Below are 10,947 nucleotides of genomic sequence, written 5' to 3' on the forward strand. Positions count from 1 at the left end.
TTATTCCTACCTATTATAATATGGATTTGGGCATAATTACTGGTAATTGTGTATTTTCTATACATAATTAGTAAAGTGCAGCTTGCTCATGAGCCTGGGGTTAGTCCCATGCCCTAGTACACTGCTCAAAATGCCTTCAGAAATATTTGCAAAATTATAGTTATTTTAACTTTCCCAAACCACTAATGTCATTTGTAGTTTTGTTGAGGAATTTGCTTAATTTCTTTGTGTTCAATTAAGACTTGAGACTATCTCGGACGAGCTGCATTGAATTTTTCACATTGAGTAATTGTTTCATTTACTACTCAGTTCTAAGACTTGAATTGAGTTTAGGTGGGAACTTACTTTATGCCTTGAATCAATAAAGAAACATAATTTATGAAATCATAAGCTTTTGATTTTGGAAGGAATTACATCATTTATAGATGAGGAGGCTGAAACTCAAAGCTATATATACATCATTTTTAAAAATTTACATATACTCAATTCAAGATCATATAAGCAATTGATGGAATTAGGAAAAGACAGATTTTTTCAATTTTTGTCAAGAAGTTTTTGACTTATATCACTATGTATGTGCTTGTGTGTGTATGTTTGTATGTATGCTTGTATGTATGCTGTATGTGGGTGTATAAAGAAAAATGAAAATGTAACACTGGTCTGGGAAGGAAAAAGCACTGCTTTCTTGTGATATGAGATGGTTTTCTTTAACATATTTCTGATTTTACTTTTATAGCTTAAAAATACCAAGATTGAAGTTTTGGAAGAGGAGCTCAGACTGGCCCGGGATGCCAACTCTGAAAACTGCAATAAGAACAAATTCCTGGATCAGAACCTGCAGAAATACCAGACAGAGTGTTCCCAGTTCAAAGCCAAGCTTGTGAGCCTGGAGGAGCTAAAGAGACAGGCTGAGCTGGATGGAAAGGCAGCTAAGCAAAATCTAGACAAGTGCTACAGCCAAATAAAAGAACTCAACGAGAAGATCACCAGACTGACTTACGAGATCGAAGATGAAAAGAGAAGAAGAAAGGCCATGGAAGACAGATTTGACCAACAGAAGAGTGACTATGACCAACTGCAGAAAGCAAGACAATGTGAAAAGGAGAGCCTTGGCTGGCAAAAAATAGAGTCTGAAAAAGCCATCAAAGAGAAGGAGTTCGAGATAGAAAGGTTGAGGATTCTTCTGCAGGAGGAGGGGTCCCGGAAGAGAGAATATGAAAATGAGCTGGCAAAGGTAAGAAACCACTATAATGAGGAGATGAGTAATTTAAGGAACAAGTTTGAAACAGAGATTAACATTACGAAGACCACCATCAAGGAGATCTCCATGCAAAAAGAGGATGATGCCAAAAGTCTCAGAAACCAGCTTGATAGACTCTCCAGGGAAAATCGAGATCTGAAGGATGAAATTGTCAGGCTGAATGACAGCATCCTGCAGACCACAGAGCAGCGAAGGCGGGCTGAAGAAGCTACCCTTCAGCAGAAAGCCTGTGGCTCTGAGATGATGCAAAAGAAGCAGCATCTGGAGCTAGAGCTCAAGCAGGTCATCCAGCAGCGCTCTGAGGACAATGCAAGACACAAGCAGTCCTTGGAAGAGGCTGCAAAGACCATTCAGGACAAAAATAAGGAGATTGAGAGACTAAAAGCTGACTTTCAGGAGGAGGCCAAGCGCCGCTGGGAATATGAAAATGAACTGGCTAAGGTAAGAAACAGTTACGATGAGGAAATCATTAGCTTAAAAAACCAGTTTGAGACAGAGATCAACATCACCAAGACGACCATCCACCAGCTCACTATGCAGAGGCAAGACGACACCAGTGGCTACCGAGCCCAGATAGACGACCTCACCAGAGAGAACAGGAGCCTTTCCGAAGAAGTAAAGAGGCTGAAGAACATGTTAGCCCAGACCACGGAGAATCTCAGGAGAATGGAAGAAAATGTCCAGCAACAAAAGGCCACTGGCTCGGAGGTGACTCAGAGAAAGCAGCAGCTGGAGGTCGAACTGAGGCAGGTCACGCAGATGAGAACAGAAGAGAGTCTGAGATACAAGCAGTCCCTTGATGACGCAGCCAAGACGATCCAGGATAAAAATAAGGAGATAGAAAGGTTAAAACAACTTATACAAACAGAAACAAATGAACGTAAATGCCTGGAAGATGAAAATGCTAAGCTACAAAGGGCCCAGCATGAGTTGCAGAGAGCAAATAATAGTGCAACAGAGACGATAAGCAAGTTAAAGATTCAGGAGAAAGAACTGACACGCCTGAGAATCGACTATGAAAGGATTTCCCAGGAGAGGTCTGTGAAGGACCAGGATATCACCAGATTCCAGAACTCTCTGAAGGACTTACAGTTGCAGAAGCAGAAAGTGGAAGAGGAGCTGAACCGGCTGAAGAGAACAGCCTCAGAAGATTCCTCCAAGAGGAAGCAGCTAGAAGAAGAGTTGGAAGACATGAGGAGGTCTTTGAAGGAGCAAGTGATAAAAATCACCAGCCTGACCCAGCAGCTGGAGCAGGCATCCATTGTTAAGAAAAGGAGTGAGGATGACCTCCGGCAGCAGAGGGATGTACTGGATGGCCATCTGAGGGAGAAGCAGAGGACCCAGGAAGAGCTGCGGAGGCTCTCCTTGGATGTAGAGGCCCTGAGGCGGCAGTTGCTCCAGGAACAGGACAATGTCAAACAGGCTCACTTGAGGAATGAGCATTTTCAGAAGGCCATAGAAGATAAAAGCAGAAGCTTAAATGAAAGCAAAATAGAAATCGAGAGGCTGCAGTCTCTGACAGAGAACTTGACCAAGGAGCACCTGATGTTGGAGGAAGAACTACGGAACCTGAAGCTGGAATATGATGACCTCAGGAGGGGCCGGAGTGAAGCAAATAGTGATAAAAACGCAACCATCTCTGAACTAAGAAGCCAACTGCAGATCAGCAACAACCGAACCCTGGAACTGCAGGGACTGATTAATGATTTACAGAGAGAGAGGGAAAATTTGAGACAGGAAATTGAGAAATTCCAAAAGCAAGCTTTAGAGGTATTCACAAATATTTGATCACAGCTCCACTGTCTCTCAAACAATTCACTCTATTATTGTCTTATCTAATTTTTCTTTTTATCACTATCACTACTATCTGTCATCATCCAGACAGCTGCTTTAAAGTAACTTGAATGCTCTTTGCCCTTCTATTCTGTCACTGCCGCAATGCCAGTTTGTGTGTAACCTGTGTTTGGCCCTGCTTTTAGAACTTCAGCATTGGTATAACATCTGAGATCGCTTTATCTGAGTGTTTTGCTCTATTTTTTAGAAGATAGCTCTTACTTAGCTGCGACCTAAATTTTTAATTTAAATTTTCTTAAATAAAAGCCATGTTCTATGTGTGTCTATTTCATTTTAAAAGCACCTTTTCTCTCTTGCTTACATGATTTTTCTGCATACATTATTTTACTCTCTTGATCATGGCCCTGTTTGGCTTTTATTATTTTTTTTAACCCCAATTTAAAAAAGATTTCTTTAACTTCTAATATGTTTGACTTCTATAGACAATATTTGTGTGGGACTGGGTGTGGGTCTTTTATATATGGAAAGATTTGTATTGCTTTTAAAAAAACACATTAGTGTAGGTGTAACAGGTGAGCTGTAGGTATAGCAGGTGTAATTACTGGAACACAACTCCTTGTATCTTTTTGAAACCCTAATTACTGTTAAGAATAGGCCTGGCTGGATGGCTCAGTGGATAAAGTATGGATCCAGCAAGCCGGAGGTTGTGGGTTCAACCCTCGGTCAGGGCATGTATGAGAAGCACCCAGTGAGTACACAACTAAATGGAAAAACTGAGAGAAACAATGAGTTGATGCTTCTTTCTCTCTCTCTCTCTCTCTCTTGATTCCCCTTCCTCCCTCCCCCTTTCTCATTCTCTCAAGTCAATGGAAAAATTAAAAAAAGAAAAGCATAAGAAAGGTCCACAACTTTTCTTAGTTCTTTTTATGGAAAAAATAGTAAATATGAAGCCATATCTCATAGTGGCAACATATAGCTACAGATCTTTTCCCATGAATTTGTAAGATAAAATAACAGTAAAGCCAGGGAAAACAAAGAGAAAATAAGTAAACAGGTTTCTTTTATTTAATGTAGGAAAAGAGGTTAAATTATGGTAGTCATATGATATAATCCAATTGTTTCCCCCTTTTTCTTTTTAAATTCTAGGCATCTAATAGGATTCAGGAATCAAAGAGTCAATGCACTCAGGTGGTGCAAGAAAGAGAGAGCCTTCTGGTGAAAATCAAAGTTCTGGAGCAAGACAAGATGAGGCTGCAGAGGCTGGAGGATGAGCTGAACCGCGCGAAAGCAGCTCTAGAGGCAGAATGTAGGATGAAACAGCGCCTCGAGTGTGAGAAACAGCAAATCCAGAATGATCTGAATCAGTGGAAAACCCAATATTCCCGCAAAGAAGAGGCCATTAGAAAGATAGAGTCAGAAAGAGAAAAGAGCGAGAGAGAGAAGAATAGCCTTAGGAGTGAGATAGAAAGACTCCAGGCAGAGATCAAGAGGATCGAGGAGAGGTGCAGGCGCAAGTTGGAGGATTCTACCAGGGAGACACAGTCACAGTTGGAAACAGAACGTTCCCGACTTCAGAGGGAAATTGACAAACTGAAACAGCGCCCATATGGATCCCATCGGGAGACCCAGACTGAGTATGAATGGACTGTGGACTCCTCCAAGCTGGTGTTTGATGGACTGAGGAAGAAGGTGACGGCGATGCAGCTCTATGAGTGCCAGCTGATTGACAAAACAACCTTGGACAAGCTGCTGAAGGGGAAGAAGTCAGTGGAGGAAGTTGCTTCTGAAATCCAGCCTTATCTTCGGGGTGCAGGAGCTATCGCTGGAGCTTCTGTCTCTCCTAAGGAAAAGTACTCTTTGGTAGAGGCCAAGAGAAAGAAACTGATCACCCCAGAATCCACAGTCATGCTTCTGGAGGCCCAGGCAGCTACAGGTGGTATAATTGATCCCCACAGAAATGAGAAGCTGACTGTTGACAGTGCAATAGCTCGGGACCTCATTGACTTTGATGACCGTCAACAAATATATACAGCAGAAAAAGCTATCACTGGATTTGATGACCCATTTTCGGGCAAGACAGTATCTCTTTCAGAAGCCATCAAGAAAAATTTGATTGATAGAGAAACCGGAATGCGTCTGCTGGAAGCCCAGATTGCTTCAGGAGGTATTGTGGACCCTGTGAACAGTGTCTTTTTGCCAAAAGATGTAGCCTTGGCCCGTGGGCTGATTGACAGAGATTTATATCGGTCCCTGAATGATCCTCGTGATAGTCAGAAAAACTTTGTGGATCCAGTCACCCAAAAGAAGGTCAGTTATATGCAGCTGAAGGAACGGTGCAGAATCGAACCTCACACTGGTTTGCTCTTGCTGTCGGTACAGAAGAGAAGTATGTCCTTCCAAGGAATCAGACAGCCTGTGCCTGTTTCTGAGCTAGTAGATTCTGGTATATTGGGACTCTCCACTGTAAATGAACTGGAGTCAGGTCGAATCTCTTATGATGAGGTTGGTGAGAGAATTAAGGACTTTCTTCAGGGTTCAAGTTGCATAGCAGGCATTTACAATGAGACCACAAAACAGAAGCTTGGCATTTATGAAGCCATGAAAATTGGCTTGGTCCGACCTGGTACTGCTCTGGAGTTGCTGGAAGCCCAAGCAGCTACTGGCTTTATAGTGGATCCTGTGAGTAACTTGAGGTTACCAGTAGAGGAAGCCTATAAAAGAGGTCTGGTTGGTATTGAGTTCAAAGAGAAGCTCCTGTCTGCAGAACGAGCTGTCACTGGGTACAATGATCCTGAAACGGGAAACATAATTTCTTTGTTCCAAGCCATGAACAAGGAGCTCATTGAGAAGGGCCATGGCATTCGATTATTAGAAGCACAGATTGCAACCGGTGGGATCATCGACCCGAAGGAGAGCCACCGATTACCAGTTGACATAGCATACAAGAGGGGCTACTTTAATGAGGAGCTCAGTGAGATTCTCTCAGATCCCAGTGATGATACAAAAGGGTTTTTTGACCCAAACACTGAAGAGAATCTTACTTACCTACAACTGAAAGAAAGATGCATCAAGGATGAGGAAACAGGGCTATGTCTATTGCCTCTGAAAGAAAGGAAGAAACAGGTGCAGACATCACAGAAGAATACCCTGAGGAAGCGTAGAGTGGTCATTGTGGACCCAGAAACCAACAAGGAGATGTCTGTTCAGGAGGCTTACAAGAAGGGCCTTATTGATTATGACACCTTTAAAGAACTGTGTGAGCAGGAGTGTGAGTGGGAAGAAATAACTATCACTGGGTCTGATGGCTCCACCCGGGTGGTCCTGGTAGATAGAAAGACAGGCAGTCAGTATGATATTCAAGATGCTATTGACAAGGGCCTCATTGATAGAAAGTTCTTCGATCAGTACCGATCTGGCAGCCTTAGCCTCACTCAATTTGCTGATATGATCTCCTTGAAAAATGGTGTCGGCAACAGCAGTGGCGGGAGTGGTAGTCTCAGTGATGACGTTTTCAGCAGCTCTAGACATGAGTCAGTGAGTAAGATTTCTACCATATCCAGTGTCAGGAATTTAACCATTAAGAGAAGCTCTCTCTCTGACCCCCTGGAAGAATCGAGCCCTATTGCAGCCATCTTTGACACGGAAAACCTGGAGAAGATCTCCATTGCTGAGGGGATAGAACGGGGCATCGTGGATAGCATCACTGGTCAGAGGCTGCTGGAGGCTCAGGCCTGTACGGGTGGCATTATCCACCCTACCACCGGTCAGAAGCTGTCACTTCAGGATGCTGTCTCCCAGGGCCTGATCGACCAAGATATGACCACCAGGCTGAAGCCTGCTCAGAAAGCCTTCATTGGCTTTGAAGGTGTGAAGGGAAAGAAGATGTCTGCAGCAGAGGCAGTGAAAGAAAAATGGCTTCCCTATGAGGCTGGTCAGCGCTTCCTAGAGTTCCAGTACCTCACTGGGGGCCTCATTGACCCCGAAGTGCATGGGAGGATAAGCACGGAAGAGGCCATCAGAAAAGGCTTCATCGACGGCCGAGCAGCTCAGAGGCTGCAAGACACCAGCAGCTATGCCAAAATCCTGACCTGCCCCAAAACCAAGTTAAAAATATCCTACAAGGATGCTATGAATCGTTCCATGGTGGAAGATGTCACTGGCTTACGCCTTCTGGAGGCCGCCTCTGTCTCATCCAAGGGCTTGCCTAGCCCTTACAACATGTCTTCTGCCCCAGGCTCCCGCTCTGGCTCTCGCTCTGGGTCTCGCTCTGGCTCCCGCTCTGGCTCCCTCAGTGGGTCCCGGAGAGGAAGCTTTGATGCAACAGGGAATTCTTCCTACTCTTACTCCTACTCCTTTAGCAGTAGCTCTATTGGGCACTAGGAGGCAGTTGGAAATGGTTGCTATACCTTAACTTCATTTATATGAATTTTCACTTTATTAAATAATAAAGACTCTCTAGTGCTTGCAGTTTAGTGATAGAATTTTCTGTGCTTAAGGATTAAAATCAAATAGTAATGGCTGTTCTGGATTTTTTATTTTCTTAGCTCACCTTAACTAATGCAATACACTGGATATAGTATATCTGAAGTAATCAGTTGTAAGGATAGCACAAATTGAATTTAGAATTTGTTTCTTCTCCTATGTTTAGATTTTGATTCATTCTTGAACTTCTTTTGGCCTATAATACAGATTTCTGTTCCTGAAGATAAAAATTAAATGGATAATTAATATTTTAGTCATTTTGTTTCTCATAAATGTTTCCATTTCCTGTATTAAGAGAAAATTGCCCCCACATCTCCTGACCCTTGCCAAGGAAATAAAAACTCCACCCAAACCTAAGCATTTTGGAATGAGCCTCCTTTAGTTTTAGACTGGATGGTATGACCCATATACTCGTATGTATCTATCTGGTTTGGTATTAGTTTGACTAGATGGTAGCAGCAATCTTGTCTTTTCTTTGGTTAAAGTATTCTTAGTTTATTTTGCTTGTCATTTTCAGTGTACTTTAAAAAGGTGTCTATGAAGTTTGCTATTCTGGCAATAAACTTTTGAACTTTTGAATTTTTTGTGTTTTGATTTAATAACATGTTTATATACACAAAGACATTTAGCAGCAGGTTTTTGATGATTGTAAAATATGTCAAAATGATCTGTTTGTAAAATACATATTAAGAAAGACCACTTATAAACTATTTTAGTTGTCAATTCTTAAAATTTGGCTTTTGAAGGTAGTTTTCCCAATACTTTTTGAATGCCTGCTGTGTACCAGGTAGAGTCCTTGGGAATAAGCCTGCATAGGGGTGAGACCAGAGGTCAATACCCAGTTTATTCTGGACAATGAGTATTAAATAGTGTGGGCAAAAATAATTATAACATTTAAAAAACATGAGGTGGCCAAGCTTCTGTTTTGGAAATGCTCAAAATACATGGTATTTCATTTGTCCCCAAAAGCATTGTCCTTAAATTTATGAAGATAGTTTCTGAAGCGTTCTTGGCTGTCTGTTGAAGGAAATGAGATAGAAGCCTCTTCTTTTGATCAAAGAGAAACTTGGAAGTCAGACATTTGTCATTAAATTAACACTGCTGAATCTCTATTTTGTGTCTACTATTGGGCTAGGTACTATAAGGATTCAACAGAATTTAAAAGTGACTTCAAGCCTTTGCAGTCTGCATTAGGACAAAAGACAAAGTCATCAGTGGGACAACTTGCATATATCAGTAGTATAAATACAATCAAACATTTTATAGTGTATTAAAATCATTCTTAAGATAATACTTATTGGGGCTTTTGGGACTTAGAGTGAAAACAGTATTCGTGTCTTCTTTTCTTGCCTTTGCCCCCCTCCCAATCTGGAAGACTTATAATTAGTTTCATGCACTAAATATTGAGTTCTGTGTGCCATGCATTGTGCCAGAAATTGTAGATCCCATGGTGGGTGGACATTTTAGACCTGTACTAAGTTTTGATTTGGTTCACATTCAGTGCATCTACTGAAAAGGGAAATATATATTTTTTCATAGAAGATCATCCAAATAGTCTTAACATTTTCCAGGCTGCTGGGCTAATTGTAAGTGTAAATAAGAAGTAAAGATGTTAGAACTCATCCCTGACCCCACATCTGCTTGCAGCTACTGGCTGGTTTCTGTATTTTCTGGCACTCGGCCTTTTTACACTTATCCCCATTTTTTTGTAGGTGAGAGAATTGTGGTATTTGCCTTTGGAAACAGCTGTTCACAAAAATTTCCTTCATGTTTGTTTCTATATCTGGTGGATGCAAGTGCAAAGGGAAGCAGAGATTTGACAGTAGGCTTGAATAAAATAGAAATAATATAAGAGGGATTTGATTTGGAGAGTTATAATCATCTGGGGAAACAAAAGGGCTGATTCCAGATTGGAGGGTAGGAAATGTACACAGTAAGCTTGGGCTAATCAATACAAGGAAGTACTTAAGGACTAATGGGAATGTGTCAGAGAGACATGGGGTGGTTTAAAGTGGTTCCCACAGGTCAAATTTGGGACAATTGAGCCTGAACAAGAATTATGGTGGTAATAGAGTAATAATAATAAACTACAAATAATTTATTAATAAATTAATGATTTTTAAAAAAAACGTCTTACAGTGAAACAATGAAATGTAATATAGTAAGAATGCTAGCTAGTAAACAAGCCATGATAGTATTAAAGAATCATTTATAATTCCTAACATAATCACAGACTCAGTGAAGGACTGTAAATTTGTTGGAGAACAGGACATGTATATGGCCTCGAGGTATCCTATAGATTATCCTACTGATTACCAAGAGGAAGTGTAGCCTGACCAGGTGGTGGCACAGTGGATAGAGTGTTGGACTGGGATGTGGAGGACCCAGGTTCAAAACTTCGAGATTGCTGGCTTGAGCATGGGTCACTGGCTTTGAGCGTGGGGTCATAGACATGAGCCCAAAGTCGCTGGCTTGAGCAAGGGGTCACTTGCTGTGCTGTAGCCACCCCCCCCCCCCCATCAAGGTGCTTATGAGAAAGCAATCAGTGAACAACTAAGGTGCTACAACGAAGACCGGATGCTTCTCATCTCTCTCCCTCTCTGTCTATACCTGTTCCTCTCTCTGTCTCTTGCAAAAATGCTTAAACTGAATCTAACCATAAGGGGAAAAAATCTGATAAATGCATAAAGAAGGACATTCTATGTGACAAGTGGCTGAGGTTCCTACAAGATTCAATGACTTAATTAAAAAAAAAAAACAGTAGGGGGGCCCTGGCCAGTTGGCTCAGCAGTAGAGTGTTGGCCCGGCCTGTGGAAGTCCCAGGTTCGATTCCTGGCCAGGGCACACAGTAGAAGCGCCCAGCTGCTTCTCCACCCCTCCCTGTCTCCTTTCTCTCTGTCTCTTTCCTTCCTGCAGCCAAGGCAACATTAGAGCAAAAGTTGACCTGGTCACAGGATGGCTCCATGGCCTCCACCTCAGGCGCTAGAATGGCTCCTGTTGCTATGGAGCAACGCCTCAGATGGGCAGAGCATCGCCCCTTGGTGGGCATGCCAGGTGGATCCCAGTCGAGCGCATGGGGGAGTCTGACTGCCTTCCGGCTTCTCACTTCAGAAAAAAAAAAAAAAAAAAAAAGGGTAGGAGAGACTCTTCCAGACTAAAAGAGAGACAACCAATGATAGGTCATGAGTTGAAAAAATAAAACGGCTAGAAGAAATGTTGGGGAATTTGAATATGAACTGTATATTAGATGATATTTTGAAATATTTAATTTTCTTAGGTTTGGTCATTTTGTGGTTGTGTTAGAAAAGATTCCCATTTGTAAAAGATTCATATGGATGTTTGGGGGTGAAGCATCTACAACTTACTTTAAAATAATTCAGCAAAAATAGCATGTGGGGTTGCGTAGGTAG

At 42.0% G+C, this 10,947-nt stretch overlaps 1 protein-coding gene across 3 annotated transcripts in view; it reads left to right on the forward strand.

Annotated features, from left to right (window-relative positions):
* DSP (desmoplakin) overlaps positions 1 to 8,116 on the forward strand; it is a 45,445-nt gene extending 37,329 nt beyond the window's left edge. Inside the window, exons 23-24 of one of the 3 annotated variants that reach the window (XM_066376994.1) lie at positions 737 to 3,031; positions 4,202 to 8,116. In XM_066376994.1, coding sequence (XP_066233091.1) covers positions 737 to 3,031; positions 4,202 to 7,435 — 5,529 coding nt within the window. In that variant the 3' untranslated portion in view covers positions 7,436 to 8,116. The remainder of the gene's footprint in view (positions 1 to 736; positions 3,032 to 4,201) is intronic. The other 2 variants (XM_066376995.1, XM_066376996.1) reach the window with 2 other exon arrangements.
* The last annotated feature ends 2,831 nt before the right edge of the window (positions 8,117 to 10,947 follow it).

This window comes from Saccopteryx leptura, chromosome 3 (genome assembly GCF_036850995.1).
Source record: "Saccopteryx leptura isolate mSacLep1 chromosome 3, mSacLep1_pri_phased_curated, whole genome shotgun sequence".
In the NCBI taxonomy this organism is placed as follows: domain Eukaryota; kingdom Metazoa; phylum Chordata; class Mammalia; order Chiroptera; family Emballonuridae; genus Saccopteryx; species Saccopteryx leptura.